This window comes from Natator depressus, chromosome 14 (genome assembly GCF_965152275.1).
Source record: "Natator depressus isolate rNatDep1 chromosome 14, rNatDep2.hap1, whole genome shotgun sequence".
Lineage (NCBI taxonomy): Eukaryota > Metazoa > Chordata > Testudines > Cheloniidae > Natator > Natator depressus.
Window position 1 is genome coordinate 44994575 of NC_134247.1, and position 16396 is coordinate 45010970.

At 45.6% G+C, this 16396-nt stretch overlaps 1 protein-coding gene across 1 annotated transcript; it reads right to left on the reverse strand.

The window, feature by feature from the left end:
* Nucleotides 1-270: 270 nt before the first annotated feature.
* On the reverse strand, nucleotides 271-16170 carry LOC141998234 (zinc finger protein RFP-like). The gene is made up of 8 exons (XM_074970921.1): nucleotides 15754-16170; nucleotides 12408-12503; nucleotides 10335-10565; nucleotides 8672-8694; nucleotides 4677-4792; nucleotides 2252-2284; nucleotides 352-838; nucleotides 271-307 (listed from the first exon to the last, which is right to left on the reverse strand). The coding sequence occupies exons 1-8, from the start codon at nucleotides 16168-16170 to the stop codon at nucleotides 271-273; spliced, it is 1440 nt and encodes a 479-aa protein (XP_074827022.1).
* Between the last annotated feature and the right edge of the window lie 226 nt (nucleotides 16171-16396).

A 16396-nucleotide genomic window follows, 5' to 3' on the forward strand; every position in this document is an offset into this window, starting at 1 on the left:
TCCCACAGGGGGGCTCCCTCCTTCCTTGGTGGGACTCCCCCCTCTTCTCCCGACTCCACACCGAGTTGGCCTCCTAGGAGCATAGATACCCAGCCTAGAGAGACTCACACAGACCTCCGCAGCCATAGAGCTACGGGGAGAGCGTCACACCCCCCCCAGACCCCCTTCAGCCCTGTCTGTGCGGGGGGAGACTGGCTGAGTCCTCCAGGTCCTAGAGATCAGGAGGGAGGGAGCTAGAGGAGCCTGTTTCGGGGGGACAGAGAGGGAAGCTCAGGGACGCAGTGTGAGTCGGCAGCCTCGGCCCAGGGAACGGATCAGAAAAGAAAAAGAGATTTTCCCTCGTATCCCACGCAGAAGAACGGGCGGATTCTCTCCCCGGCGAAAGCGGCCGGCGGGAAAGTGACGATCGGGTCCCCGCAACCAGCATCGAAAAATGCCACCCGCCCCTCTTCATAGTCCAGATAAACCCGGATCATGCGGGGTGCCCGGCTCGGGGACAAGGGGGTGAGATCATCAGGGGACGTGACAGCCCGGTACCGATCTCCTCTGCCCTGCACAGCCCAGATCCCCCGCTCAGGGGTAAAGCTGATCTCTCCCTTCCTGCCCACAGACTCTTTGGCCACCCCCACAGCCCAGACTCCCCTTCCCTTCACCCCCACCTCCACCTCCCAGTAGTGTCGGCCGGAGGTGAATCCCTCACAGCCCAGCACGCAGGGCTCATAGTCAAATCTCTCATGGCTGTCGGGCAGATCCTGCCGTGTGCCCCATCTCACACATCTCCGATCCGCAGACAGGATGAGGTCGGGATGGGCCGTGTCTGGATCCAGAGTCACGCTCGCTGCAGAGAGAGAATCAGAGCATGAGGGGCAGAGCTCAGCCCTGGGGCAGGGCCTGATCGTGTCAGTGACTGAACCTGCCCCAGCGGGGGAGTGAGTCAGAGAATCTCCCCCCTCCAGGATTTACCCAGCTCTGCATGGGGAGCAGCGCTGAGATCTCAGCCATGTGCAGGGAGGATTCACACCCGTGACAGAGTGAAGGGATCAGCTCCGCTGAGCCAGGCCCCCAAACCCAGAGTCTGAGGCCTGGTCTACACTACGAGTTTATTTAGCAGCATTAAATCTGAATTAACCCTGCACCCGTCCACACAACGAAGCCATTTTTTCGACATAAAGAGCTCTTAAAACCGATTTCTGTACTCCTCCCCAACGAGGGGATTAGCACTGAAATCGACATCACCATTTCGAATTACGGTTAGTGTGGACGCAATTCGAATGTATTGTGGCCTCAAAGAGCTACCCCACAGTGCCCCATTCTGACCGTTCTGGACAGCACTCTGAACTCAGATGCACTGGCCAGGTGTACAGGAAAAGCCCCAGGAACTTTTGAATCTCATTTCCTGTTTGGCCAGGTGAGCTCATCAGCACAGGTGACCATGCAGAGTTCATCAGCACAGGTGATCATGCAGTCCCAGAATCGAAAAAGAGCTCCAGCATGGACCGAATGGGAGGTACTGGATCTGATCGTTGTATGGGGAGCCCCAGCCGCGCCCAGGGCCGTTGACGGGATTTCTAAGTAAAATTAAGCCTCATTTTTAGACCTCTCAAATGTCGGGGGGGGGGGGAATTGTTTCAGCCACAGCTGACATTTGAGAGCTCTATCGCGAGATCATGAATGAGGCTTCATTTTACTCAGAAATTGCATCTCTCACGCTTAATTCGTAAGAGTCGGCATGTCTCCTAATATGTGATGTCTACCCAACCCCTTTTGACATTTTTAACATTTTTTCTTTTGACTTATAAAGTAGAGAGATAAAACAGAAATGTATATTTGTGTATGTTGAAGTTTCCTATTCTTCATTGTACCACTTGTGCATTTGCTAATAATAATCATATGGCCAGGGGATGTGATGTATGTGCATAAAGAGTTCTGAAAATGAGGAGAGATGTTCCTCTCTGATTTTCCAAAAGGCTCATTTTTAAACTCTTAGATCTCTATGGAGATCCACTGCTGGCCCCCTCGCCCACACTCCAGCCCAGCTGGTTAACCCAACCACTAGTTAAAAATTCTAAATTATAATAGAGAAAAGAATCTACTTTTCTGTTTTTAGGAAAGATCTGGGCAACCACCAGTAATATGGTGTTCGGCTCCTGTCAAATGCAAAATTGAAACAAAACTTGAAATATGGCGCTGCCAATGAGCCACCATAATTCATATGAAAGTTTTCACTCCCGCTTTTATACGAGAAATTTACCTTTGCCCAACCGCTGTCTAGACGACAGTGAGTCTAGAGGAAGAAAAGGATGAAAAAGACGAAATGTCAGGTTGTCATGTTTATGAATATATTCACATTGTTAATGTTCTAACACAAAAGCCAAATGAAAAGAAAACAAACTTTATGAAGTTCTAGTTAAGGAGGTTAAGTGCAATTCAGACCAATACAAACCATTACACACCATTAAAAAATAACCACAAACATTAAAAACTAAGCACATTACCTAAGATTACATGACATACTCAGAGATGTTTGACACAGCAATTAAACACCTGTGGCTGGCCCATGACAGCCTGTAACAAAGCGACCGCTGGCAAGACACTACTGAGAGTATCAATTCAGGACAAATTGCTTAGAGAAGGGCAGTCACAGCCCAAGGGTAGGACGGCACACCAAACCAACCAAACAGAGAGGACTTCGGTCTCACCCCACTGGCTAACCAGAAGTCATACAAGCAATTCCCTCAGACACTCCCGTTTCCCAGTCTCACCACCAACGCCACTCCTTATGGGGATGAATGGTTATGAAAACCAATACCGCAGTAAAAGGAAAAAAAGGTTCTCCCGATCCCAAAGGACCAAGCCCCAGACCCAGGTCAATATACAAGTCAGATCTTACCCACAAATCGTGCTGTGGCCAATGTAAAATGTAAAGGTTTATTCGTAAAAAGAAAGAGGAGAGTTAAAATTGGTGAAATGGAATGATTTACATCCAGTGATGGCAAAGTTCTTGGTTCAGGCTTGTAGCAGTGATGGAATAAACTGCTGGCTTAAGTCAAGTCTCTGGAGCACATCCACAGCTGGGATGGCTCAGTCAGTCCTTTGTTCAGAGCTTCAGTTTGTAAAAGTCCCTCCAGAGGTCAGAAGCAGGACTGAAGACAAAATGGAGAAGGTGCAGCTGCCTTTTATAGTCTCTTGCCATGCGGCCTGTGCTTCCTTTGCTTCAAACACACGCTAACCAGCACATGGCTTGGAAGCCTTAGGGTTCTCTCCATAGGCATGTCCCTGAATGCCTTGCTGAGTCATAAGGTGTATCTGCCTTCTCTCAGTGGGTCACTTGTAGAGCTGACGGTACTTAATGAGCCATCAAGCAGGCTAGGCAGTGCTGATGCCAAACTGTCTGAGGTGTCACCCAGAAGCATAGCACAAGTTTGAAATACAGACAGTATAGCGCCAATACTTATAACTTTAAGTACAAAAATGATACTTGCATACAGATAGCAGAATCATAACCAGCAAATCATAACCTTTTCATAGACACCTTACTTGAGTTCCTTTGTAAAAGATTTGGTGCCACTATAGGACCTTGGTTGCAACAATGATCTATAAGGTCACAGTTCATGTCAATAACGTCACACAGCCAACTTGGGCTCGCAGAGCTCGGGGAATGGGGCTGTTTAATTGTAGTGTAGATGCTCGGGCTTCGGCAGAAGCCTGGGCTCTGGGACCCTGTGACGGGAGAGGGTCGCAGAGCCCAGGCTCCAGCCCCAGCCCAAACCTCATGAGCCTGAGTCAGCAGCCACGGGCCAGCCACAAGTGTTTAATTGCTGTGTAGACAAAACCCTCAGAAACCAACACATCATTCACAGACAGACCAATACACAGAAACTTTCTCACTGATTAGCATTCAATCAACATTAAATCTGCCCCTGTACCATTAAAACTTAGTAAACCTGGCTCATCCTTCCTGACAGACCTGATGGTCTCATTATCTCCAGCTCAGGGGGATAAAAGGTGGAGAATATCTAAAGCAGGGGTGTGGAACCTACGGCCTGCAGTCCAGATCCAGCCTGTTGCTAAATTTCATCCGTCCCGCAGCACCACTTCCCTCCCCCGCCGCAGGGATGGAGCCGCAAGTGCCGACTCGCCGTGCCGCGGGAGGGGGGAAGCCCCGAGCCTCTGTGAAGAGCTGCAGGAACTAGGAGTGCAGAGGGTGCTGCAACACCCCCCAGGTTTTGCACGTGGTCTTGAGCCTCCATGCACCCTCTCTGTCCCCGTGCGGGTGAGTGGCCCATGATTGATTTTTTTCTGTGGGTCAATGGCCTGTGATAGAAAAAAGTTTCCTCACCCCTGCTCTAAAGCAAGAGAGGGACTATGATGACACAGGAGGACTTGCAGACAAAAAATCCAAACAAACATACTTCAAAAACAGTTAATTCAGCAGGAAGCTCAAGCTAAGGTTCATGTTCATAGCTGCTAGGAAAGGAAAATCCCCAGGGAGTTCAAATTTAGGACCCTAACCCAGTGTGTATGTGCCGCATTGAGAGCTGAGGAGGGAATTCATAGGTTCCAAATGATTAGTTGACTGTCTCCAGCCACAATTATTTTCCCTAAGAGATCTCCTCAGCTCTCTCAATTATCAGTGTAATGTATGTGAGAAAATTCCCCAGGTGACTGTTTATTACCTTTGAATTTCTTCATTCTGGTCTCCAGAGATGCATTTCTTTGAGAAGATTCCCAGATTCTCCCTTTCAGTTCCGAAGAAAAGGCCACTGGGTTCTGAAACTTCTTCCTCTCACATCTGAAGAACAACCCAGTGTTACTCCTTGTGGAGTTCATTCATATTTGTGTTTTACTAAAATGTATTTTATTCTAGTGAATGCCTGTAGCTCAGCAGACCGTGGAGGATTAAATTCTCTCTGGCCCCAGGAATAGGTCCAGTACCAGCTTTGACACGACAAGCTTCCCCTTCATTTTGGTGAGACCGATATTGGAAAACTGCACCCAGGTCTGGTGTCCCCATTTTAACATGGACGTTGAAAAAGTGGAGACGGTGCAGAGAAGACCCTCAAAAATGATTTGAGGGCTGGGGTATAAATGTCTTGCACTGAGAGCACCCTGGCACTTGAGTATGGGGTATAAATACCATCAGGGCGAGAAAATACTTGGTACTAAAGGGCTCCTCAGTTTAACAAACAAAGGCACAACAAGGACCAATTGCTGGAAGCTGAAGCCAGAGAAATTCAAATGGCAAATAAGACAGACTTTTTAAGAGTGTGGGTGAATTAACCATTGGAAGAAACCGCCAAGGGAAGTGGTGGATTCTCCATCTCTTGATGCTCTCTCACTCTTAACCTGCCTTAAAGGCAAGTGAGGGGGTGCGGGGGTGGAGAGGAGCGAGCAGGGGGTGGGGTCTCAGGGGAAGAGGCAGAGCAGGGGTGGGGCCATGGTTTGGGCACTGGTGGACCCCCACTTCTAGGGAGCTTCAAGCGTTACTGTCTCTTGATGTCTTTAAATCTAGACTGAATGGCTTTCTGGACGGTGCTTTAGTCAACCCACATTAGGATTTAGTCAAATACAAGTTATTGGGCTGAATACAGGAATAACTGGGTGAAATTTAAGCACCTGTGATACATAGGCACCCACTCTGTGCGTGCTCAGCCCCACCAGCAGCCCCACAGATCAGCTTCCCCCCACTTCCCACCAATGCCTCCTGCCTGTTAGCGGGCCCTGCCGATCAGCTCTTCTCCCTGCCTCCCAGCACCTCCCACCCACCGGGGATCAGCTGTTCAGGAGCGGGCAGGAGACACTGGGGGAAAGGGGGTGGAGCAAGGGTGGGAAGAGGCTGGGCATGGCAGGAAGAGGCAGGGCAGGGCCTTGGGGGGAAGGAGTGGAGTGGGGGCAGGGTCTGGGGCCGAGCAGGGGTTGAACACCCCCAGGGGAATGAGAAAGTTGAAGCCTGTGCCGTGATATACAGGAGGTCAAATGTGATGATCTTACGGTCCTTTCTGGCCTTCAACTTTTTGCATTTATGAAACTCAGTAATACCATGTGGCAATGAGTTCCACGGGTTAATTATGAATTGTGTAAAAAAAAGTATTTCTCTTTCTCAGCTTTACACTAGTTGCCTTTCAGTTGCACTGAATGTCCCCTTGTTCCTGTATTGTGAGTGTGGGAAGCAGGATCCCCTGACATATCCTGTAGACCATTTAAGGGAGATAATTAGTGACAATCCTTGTGATGATGTCGATACCCATCGTACCAGGACCTGGAGTGAGACCCACTAACCCATTTCAAAGATCATTTATGTTCTTATTTAGTTCTTTGGATACATAAAATGGTCAGTCCACTAGCACAGGGGTTCTCAGCTTACAAAGGCTAGTGTGTGTCCACTCCACCCTGAGCAAGTGGCAAAACGACTTAATGACCTTGCACTGTCCAACGGAGCCTTGAGCAGGGTGAGTCGGTGCAGTTCTGGGGGGCAGGGCTGGAGCTGGGGGGAACTGGCTGGCGCCTTTCTATTGCTGCTTCATCAATGGCTGGGAGGTGAGTCGTGTAACACAGCTGGGCATGTCGCTGCCCGTGGGTGTCTGTGTAAGCGCAGGGCCCGTCAGGCTTGTAGGTTGACATCAACATCAAGGTGCGAGAGGCAGCCCAGGTCGGGGATTTGGAGGGCTCAGCAGTCCCACAGTCCAGGTTGTACCCCGGCAACCCCGTCACACTGATGTAAATCTCCCTTGTTGAAAATTAAACCAATTACTTCTTGTTCTACCCGCACTGGACTTGAAGCACAACTGATCACCGCTCTCTGTAGAACAGCCTCAGACATATTTGAAGACTGTTATCAGGCCCTCCCTGAGTCTTCTCTTCTCTAGACTAAACACACCCATTTATTTCAACCTTTCCTCATAGCTCATCCATTCTAAACCTCTGATCATGTTTCTTGCTCTCTTCTGAAATCTCTCCAATTTTTCCACATCTTTCTGAAAGTGTGATGCCCAAAACTGGACACGGTATTCCAGCTGAGGCCTCACCGTGGCAAGAAGGGTGGAACAACGTCCACCTGGGTCACTCCTGTTAATATTCCATATGACACTCTCGTTAATACATCTGTGATGGGATGTTCACCCCACATCAGCCCCCAAAAAGGGTGAAGGAAGCTGAGAAAGAGGAGATTAGTGAGACAGGCCACACATGAGCGGTTTAGGCCAGAGAAGCAACCCCTGATTGGAAGATGAAGCTCAGCTGAGCAGGTGGGGGCTGGGCTAGTAGAAAGCCAGGAAACTGGCAACAGAAATTGGCTGCAGTGAGAAAGTCTCCAGCCACCCTTTGTGCATTAGTGAGGGAAAGAGGGAACCCAGGAGAAGAATAGCATGCTCGGAGCCTGGCCCTGAGGGAAGGGAGTACTTAGAATCATAGGGCTAGAAGGGACTTCAAGGGTCATCTCGTCTAACCCCTATAAGAGATAAGGGTGGAGAAGAAAGCCTATGGGAGGTGAGTAGGAAGCAGCCCAGGGAGAGAGCAGACCTTGCCTGCATGTGGCCTACCATGGTCCCTGGGCTGGAACCCGAAGCAGTGGATGGGCTCGAGTTCCCCTACCAGCCACTGATGGAGGGGCATTGCCTGGACAGTGGAACCAGTGAGACTCTGTACCACAGAAGGCGAAACCATTTAGTTATCAGGCTGGAGGGCTGAGTCCCGAAGAGGAAGCTGCAGCTCCTGGAGCGAGAGATGAGGCTGCAGAGTGAGAGAGAGCACAACCAGGGGCGAGACTGCAAGGGGAGGTGTTGGACCTGGAAGCAGAACAGAACAGCCAGGAGGAGTCAACACCTGCGATGAATACAGCAACCTGGGACAACATCCCAGAATGCCGTTTGCCTTTTTCACAACAGCATCACACTTCTGACTCATTCAATGTGTGATCCACGTGAACCCTCAGATCTTTTTCCACAGTACTGCTGCCAGCCCAGTTATTCCCCATTTTGTAGTTGTACATTTGATTTTTCCTTCTGAAGTGCAGTACTTTGTCCTTATTGAATGTCCCCTTAAATGTATTATAATCCTTCCTCCCTCCGCCCTTGTTCTCGTGTGTCTATTTAGAATGTAAACTCTTTGGGGCAGGGACTGTCTCTTTCTGTGTGTGTCTGTGCAGCACCCAGCATGCTGGGCCCTGATTTTCCCTTGAGCCTCTCGGCCCTGCCATAGTGCTACTGATAAGAGCACATTATAAACTTCTTATGGCAGGGAATGTCTCTTCTATCATATCTGTTGCTACGCCAAGCACACTGATAGAGCTCACTGCATAATAAGAAACAATGAATAAACAGCTCATTGAATAGTCATCAGATGGCCCTGACTTTCCATCCCTACCAACCGAGGTGGAGATGGAGTCTATGAGCTAGAAATGAAAAACTCATTCTCAATCCCCAATCTCCTGAGGTCTCCATTCCACTAGCCGCAATACAAATAACCCTATCTGTAGGTAAATCACTCTTTTCTCAGGCTGCTCTATTCTGGAGTCTAGTCAATATGACAACAGCCCCAAGATTAGAGTTAACCGAGGGAGATTGGGAACCACCCCCACACTCTGCACTGCTGGACCATGGGGAGCAACGTCTCATGTCCAAAAACACTTCTCTGCACTGGGAAGTGAAAGGGAGAGTGAGAAGGAGCCACCTACCTGCTCAAGGTGCCTTTGATGTCCTAGAGGAGAAAGATAAAAGGAAATTCAGTCCCATTTAGCATATACTGGGGGTCCCTTCTGCTCTGGAGGGGACTCACTTTGTCTTCACAGTTTTGAGTTTCCAAGTGAAATTATTTGTTCTTTATTAACAAAAACAAAAATATCAAACATGTTGCCTTTGCTCTTTTGGATAAGTGCTCTGACCGCAGGATCTGGGCCCAGGAAGTTTGTCTATGGAGGCACACTACCTCTTCATAGAGTGACATTTGGATAACCAGCTGGCACATGGAATCAGAGGGCTCAGTCTTACAATGTGTTGAACAACGATCTTCCTAACACACAGGTTTGGGGAAGATCCACTCCTGGAGACTCCAGTGGGTCCAGAGGGAGGGATGCCCCTAGGCTGTGCTGCTTCAATGCTGTAAACTTTCTCCCCACTGCCCCACAAACATTCGCAAGGCCAATCCTATGTACTTCTTGACCTCCACAGGAAGTTGGGGCTGAGTGAGAACAATGGGGGTTGGGTACAGAGTAACAGCGGGCCAATCACTGCCCTACACGCCAGGTTCAATGCAGGAGATCTGGGAAGTGAAGAACGCTGCCCACAGCAGATATTGGTCACAACAGAGAATTTGACTCTAGATATCAGCTAGAGAAGTCCAGTAGACTAAGATTTATTTCTCCCTTCCTTTTTTGCTAGTTAGAGGTAGTTTTTGAACATTAAAATAATTAGAAGGCTTTTGGAATTCTAACGACTACTTACACTTTCCGGGTACCATAAGTAACAAACGCGTTGCCTATCTAAACTTCAGTTCTGGCAGAAAAAGTCACACCAGCCTCAGACCTCATGTATCAATTTTGAGGCCAATCTTTTTCCTTTTTTGTGGTATGTATTAAGAGTTGCAAAATCAGTCTTAACATGGAACAGGTTGAATCTTAGCTTTTTCCATAATTAAAGCCTGGCTCCATCTTAGATCTTCTGAAGTTAGCATTTGGAACACAGGAAATGATCAACAGGATCAGACCTGAGGTCCATCTAGTTAGTATCTTGTCTCCAAAAGTGGACAATATCAGATGCTTCAGAGGATGGTGTAAGAAAATCTGCTCCTCACATTCTCACGCTGCTCTCTAATAGCTAGAGACTGGCTGAAGCAATGAAGAATGAAGTTTAATATCAATTAATTTTTTTTGTTATTTCTTATAACTCTGGATATTCTTGTTGTCCATATAAATGTCCAATCGCTTTTTGAGTTGTGCTAAATTCTTGGTACCAGTGACATCCTGTGACAATGAGTTCCATGGTCTAATTACGTGATGTGTGAAAATGTTTCTTTGGATCAGTTTTGAATTTGCCACCTTCTAATTTTATTGAATGTCCCTTTGCTCTTGCATTATGAGACAGGGAGAAGAGAGTTTGGAGTTTGAGATTTTTGGAGGAGTCTTCTCCCACTAAAATTCAAAAGAAGAGCTTTTTTTTATTCTTTTAGGGCTCTATCCAATGACCACTGGAGTCAAGAAGACTATTTCCATTGACTTTAACTGGCATTTGATCAAGCCCTTAAAAAAATATATATATTTCACTCTTATACTCCAAAAGTGAAGGGTTAGGAGACTTTCTTTCCCTGTGAAAGGTTCTGGGGTGTTTCTAACAGTGTCTCACCTGCAGGAATTCACTCACTGGCAGCTGGCACTTCTGCTCCATCTCACTGATCAGGTGACTGAAAGAAGATATTTCCTCAGATAGTTTGGCAACATACTCAGCCCTCCTCTTTACAATTTCCTTATTCAGCTCTTCCAGCTGGGCCAGGAGGAGTTGCTCTTGTTCCTTCAGTAACTGGTGCAGTTGCTGAACTTCAGACACAATCTTCTGCTTCTCAGTTTGTAGCTGTTTCTGAAATGAAGAGATAGAAACAGGGAAAGCACAGGTCAAAGCCAGGAACACGGGAAAATCATGGGATATTTTATAAAGACTTATGTATGAACATGGAAGCATATCATTGCATATGCATATCAGAGGCCACCTGCCAGGTCAGACCCCACACTCTATCAACCCCATCAAATTTAACGTCTGACATTTTATCGAGGGCATACTCTATGCTCAGTAGACCGAAGATTTTCCAATAGATTTTCAAGAGTCCTAACTGGTGTTTAGCATTGTGGCGCATGGCTAGAAAGGGTTAAACATCCTGCAAAATAAATAACCCACAGAAGACATGTGGGGAGATAATGTTTGTGCTTTTGTGTATTTATAGATGTATGAGTAGGGTGGACAATGTAGTCAACAGTCCCTGTCTGTGCTGTATTCTGATAATTCAGAAGTCAAAAGAACATCCTATCCTGTAAATGAATTGTAAACATGAGATATCTCAGTATTCATCTCTCTTTGACGTGTACTGTGAATGGTGGAAGAACAAGCAAATGGCCTTATGTTAATTGGGATAACTAAGTACCGGTGACAGACCTCCTTCAAAGTCATCCTAATTACTTTTGTTCCCTGAGGAATTCCAACTCGACAAAAGATATGAAATTGTACAAAGGATCCTTGGGTCCTGATTCTGTCATCTCAGATCTGCTGAGACTTCATCAGGGGAAGTCTGAGTCGCAAGACTGAGGTCCCAGTGTACGCTGGTATGCCCTGGTATGAGATTTGGACATTGGACTATGACCCATGAACTGAATTTGAAAGGAACTCTTTGCAACTACAAAGCTCACCATCTCTGCTGTGAATATGAACCTCAATGGATTGAACTCATGTCTGTATGTATATTGATCTTTTAACCATACTTCCTCTCTCTTTTATTTTTTAATAAATTCTAAGAATTAGCTGTAGCATGTATTTGGGTAAGATCTGAAACATTCGTTAACCTGGGAGGTGATGTGTCTGATCCTTTGGGATTGGTAGAACCTTTTCTTTTATATGATGAAATAAGATTTGCAGAAATTTTCATCATATTTGACATGGGTACCTGGATGGAGGCCTGAGGCTGGATGACTTTAAGGGAATTGTGTTGTTTGGTCTTCTGAGTAACCAGTAAGGTAATAAAGAAGCTGTTTTTTGCTGGCTTGGTAAATCTAAGTATTGGAATGTCCACCAGCTTTATGGGGATTGTCTGCCCCATTCTTTGCAGTTCATTCTAATTGAGTGACCGCAGCTGGCTCCCCACTAGGACCCCAGTCAAAAGAATATCAATTTATTCATTTTTGTGTACTCATTGATTGGCTAAAAGGAGTGAGTCAAAAGGGAAAGAAAAGGATCAAAAAAATTGAAATTTTGAAAATTTTTCAACGTTTTAAACCAAAATTAAAATTTCAGTTTGAAATGACACAAAAATGTTTGCTTCATTTTGAAATTTCCTGTCAAAAAATGAAAAATGTGTTGGAAAAGATTTTTTCCCATGAAAAAAGTTGTTTTCTACTAAACCACATTTATCTACAGGAAGGTTTTTTGGTTGAAAAATTTTGACCAGACCTAGTTGAAAAACTAAAGGAGAAACTACTGTTAAGCAAACAAATGACATATTACACTCACATTATCAGTGAAAATATTTGGATTATTAAAACTCTTTCCTTAATGCTCCATTTTCCATAAACCAGAAGTTTCTCTTTACAATGACAATAAATAAGTAATGGTCTTTCACAAAAGGGAACTTGTTGCTCCCTATTTCTCTTATGACACTCAGACAAAGCAGTGTGTTGATAATGTCCCTGTGCACATTTGCTTCTCAGTACCTACCAGCAGTTCCTGGCTTTTACTTTCCCCGTTCAATTTAAATGACAGAATCTCTTCTCTCTCTTTCTTCAAAATCTCCAAATGGCTCTGAATTTGTTCCTAAAAAAAGAAAAAGTGGTTTAGTTTGGTGCTTTTGGAGGGTTTTCCCACATTTTTCTATATTTTCAAGAATAATAAATACATAATAAAATGGGTGAGTGCTCTAACCACCTGGCTAGACAGTCACTCATGCTTCTGGTCTCTCTCTCTCTCTGGTCCAAATGACTTTTTATCCCCAGTGGAATAGGTTTGACAGAGGAGATGGAGGGAGCCCCACATCACAATATCCCATAGTCCATGGTTAGGGCACTCACCTGAGAGGTGGCTGATCCCTGTTCGAATCCCTTCTCTTCAGGTGGAGGAGGGACTTGAACCAGTGTTTCCTACATATCAGGTGAGTACCCTAACCCCTGGGCTAAAAGTTAGAAGGGCGAGCCTGATCCGGTAGGTGTGCGCAGAGGCCACCTGCCAGGTCAGACCCCACACTCTAGCTAGGCAGCCGAACGCCTGTCTTCCTCCAGTCTGTGAATCGCTCTGGGGCTTAAGTGAGAAATAGGCATCTGGATACCTAGAAAGAGACAGCAGTATGCATGTCCAGCGCATAGGCATGGTGATGGTGTAAAAGCTGGAACGAGCCAGTAAGGCCCAGAATGGCATTTTAGTCAATAAAATTGTTGCAAAAATTGGCAGGTACTGTTACAGACAGTTAAGAGAACAGACTCATAATGAATTGTGATTACCCTGCTGTCATAAATATAAAGGGAAGGGAAACCACCTTTCTGTATACAGTGCTATAAAATCCCTCCTGGCCAGAGGCAAAACCCTTTCACCTGTAAAGGGTTAAGGAGCTAAGGTAACCTCGCTGGCACCTGACCCAAAATGACCAGTGAAGGGACAAGATAGTTTGAAATCTGGACAGGGGGAAGCAAAGGGTTCTCTCTGTCTGTGTGATGCTTTTGCCGGTAACAGATCAGAAATGCAGCCGTACAACTCCTGTAAAGTTAGTAAAAGTAACCTAGCTGGAGTATGCGTTAGATTTTCTTTTGTTTAATGGCTGGTAAAATAAGCTGTGCTGGAGGGAATGTATACTCCTGTTTTTGCAAAAAGAAAAGGAGTACTTGTGGCACCTTAGAGACTAACCAATTTATTTGAGCATGAGCTTTCGTGAGCTACAGCTCACTTCATCGGATGCATACTGTGGAAACTGCAGAAGACATTATATGCACAGAGACCATGAAACAATACCTCCTCCCACCCCACTCTCCTGCTGGTAATAGCTTATCTAAAGTGATCATCAAGTTGGGCCATTTCCAGCACAAATCCAGGTTTTCTCACCCTCCGCCCCACTACACACAAACTCACTCTCCTGCTGGTAACAGGCCATCCAAAGTGACCACTCTCTTCACAATGTGTATGATAATCAAGGTGGGCCATTTCCTGCACAAATTCAGGTTCTCTCGCCCCCTCACCCCCCTCCAAAAACCACAAACACAAACTCACTCTCCTGCTGGTAATAGCCTATCCCAAGTGACCACTCTCCTTACATCGTGCATGAAAATCAAGGTGGGCCATTTCCAGCACAAATACAGGTTTTCTCACCCCCCCCCTTTCCTTTTTCCAAAAAAAAAAAACCAAAAACAAAAACAAACAAACAAAAAAACACACACAAACTCACTCTTCTGCTGGTAATAGCTTATCCAAAGTGACCACTCTCCCTACAATGTGCATGATAATCAAGGTGGGCCATTTTGCCTAGAGGGATTCTCTGTGTTTTGAATCTGATTACGCTGTAAGGTATTTATCATCCTGATTTTACAGAGGTGATTCTTTTAACTTTTCTTTAATTAAAATTCTTCTTTTAAGAACCTGATTGATTTTTCACTGTTCTTAAGATCCAAGGGTTTGGGTCTGTGTTCACCTGTACCAATTGGTGAGGATTCTTATCAAGCCTTCCCCAGGAAAGGGGGTGTCGGGCTTGGGGGGATATTTTGGGGAAAGAAGTCTCCAAGTGGTCTCTTTCCCTTTTCTTTGTTTAAAACGCTTGGTGGTGGAAGCATACTGTTCAAGGACAAAGCAAAGTTTGTACCTTGGGGAAGTTTTTAACCTAAACTGGTAAGAATAAGCTTAGGGGGGGTCTTTCATGCTGGTCCCCACATCTGTACCGTAGAGTTCAGAGTGGGGAAGGAACCTTGACACCTGTTTTGGCCCAGAACCATATTTTAAACACCAAAAAACACCTTGAGGACAATATCTTACCAATGAGAACTGCCGACTAGCACACTGTTATCAACCCATTCCATCCCAGAACCATTTTTTAAATGCCAAATAGAACCTGGAACATACGGTTCCAAAGTGACCGAGAGGATTAAATGTAGACATCTAGCATATTACCTTGAGGACAATATTTTAGGAATGAGAGCCGATTAGTAGCACACGCTTATTAACTCATTCCAGCCCAGAACCACTGTTTAACACTGTCAAAAGTTGTGGAGAAGAAATATTTAGGCCTATCTAAAAATTACCAGTGAAAAATAACAGACTCTAAGGTCTCACCTCCAGATATGAGAGTGACTCTTCTCAAAAATACACAACAAATAAAAAATAAAATGAAAAACAGACAAGCAGAATCAGTCACAACGACTTATGTGGTGAGTATGACTTTCACTGTGCCCTGGAAGGGTTTGTGTGTCAGTACACCCAGGTCCCTGAAAATCTCTGTAAATTGGATCTTCCAGAAGTTACTGGTATTTTTAAAGAGGTGACAATATTGAAGCCAACTACACTTGTTCGTATGCCACGTTTCAGCTCGGAGACTTTTACTCTCCCCCTTCATGTGCCTTTTTTGGAGGAAAATCCAGCAGTTTCTGTGGCTGCGCTGATTCATGACAAGTTCACAACACATGCACACAAGATTACGGGTGCCAACCTTCCAGGATTAATTAAAGATTAGGTTATGAAACCTCCAGGAATATTTCCGACCAAAATTGGCAACTATATAAAAGATGTATTTTTAATTTCTAGCAAAATATGTGTCCCAGATCAGCAGCAGTTCCACTGTAATAGTTCTGTGCTAGATGTATAAATTTCAGCCCTGAGCCAATTCGGAACTGACTTTTCTGAGTCCTTACTGGTGTTAAAAATGGTTTGGGTCCAGAAGTGGTTAATAAGAGTGTGTTATAAGTCTGTTCTCATTGCTAAAATATTGTTCTTAAGGGTTTCTAACAGTATCTGCTCTTTTTTGCAATAAATTTTTTATTTAAAATGCCGTTCCTGGCCATTCCAGCTTTTACACCATCTCGTGATTTCTTACCTTGTAATCCTCGGCAGCCTCCTCTATGGGAACCACAGTGTGTTCTTTGTGATCTCGGGACAGATGGCAAACCATACAAATGGGTGTTTGATCCTCTTGGCAGAAGACCTCTAAAGCCCTCTTGTGTATTTCACACACTCTCTCAACTTCTGGTTCTTTTGTTGACTCCAGTGTAAGTGTTCTGGAAGCTTCTACAATATTCCTTAGCTGTTTGTTTGGTTTGAAGTTTCTCTGGGAGAAGGTTCTTCTGCACTCAGGACAGCGGAAATTTGTATGCAATCCCTCCCAGGACTGAGCGATGCAGGCCTGGCAGAAATTGTGCCCACAATCTAGAGACACTGGATCTTTAAAATAATCTAGACACGCTGAACAAGTCACTTCACCTCGAAGCATTTTTGCTGGATTCGCAGCAGCCATGGCTGCTTCTGTAGAGAAGAGAGGAATTTAGTTTCCTTTTACTGTTCTCAGAAATTGGCTGATTCTGAACTTTGCACACCAAACAGGCGTTTTCTATGTATACATTGTCTCATGTTACTCTTGTGAGTCCGGAAACACCTTGTGGTCTCAGTTGGCAAAGGGAAGCTCTAACACGAAAGACTGTGGCATGGCAGCACCGGACGCTGTTGGTCCCTGCAATGGTGCA

Excerpts from the sequence above, each read along its gene's own strand:
- LOC141998234 (XM_074970921.1), bottom strand. The coding sequence starts at position 16,170 with ATGGCTGCTGCGAATCCAGCAAAAATGCTTCGAGGTGAAGTGACTTGT. Across the intron at positions 8,695-10,334 it reads CAGTGAGTGAATTCCTGCAG|GACATCAAAGGCACCTTGAG; the intron begins GTGAGACACTGT and ends TTTCTCCTCTAG. Across the intron at positions 2,285-4,676 it reads CAGAATGAAGAAATTCAAAG|ACTCACTGTCGTCTAGACAG; the intron begins GTAATAAACAGT and ends TTCTTCCTCTAG.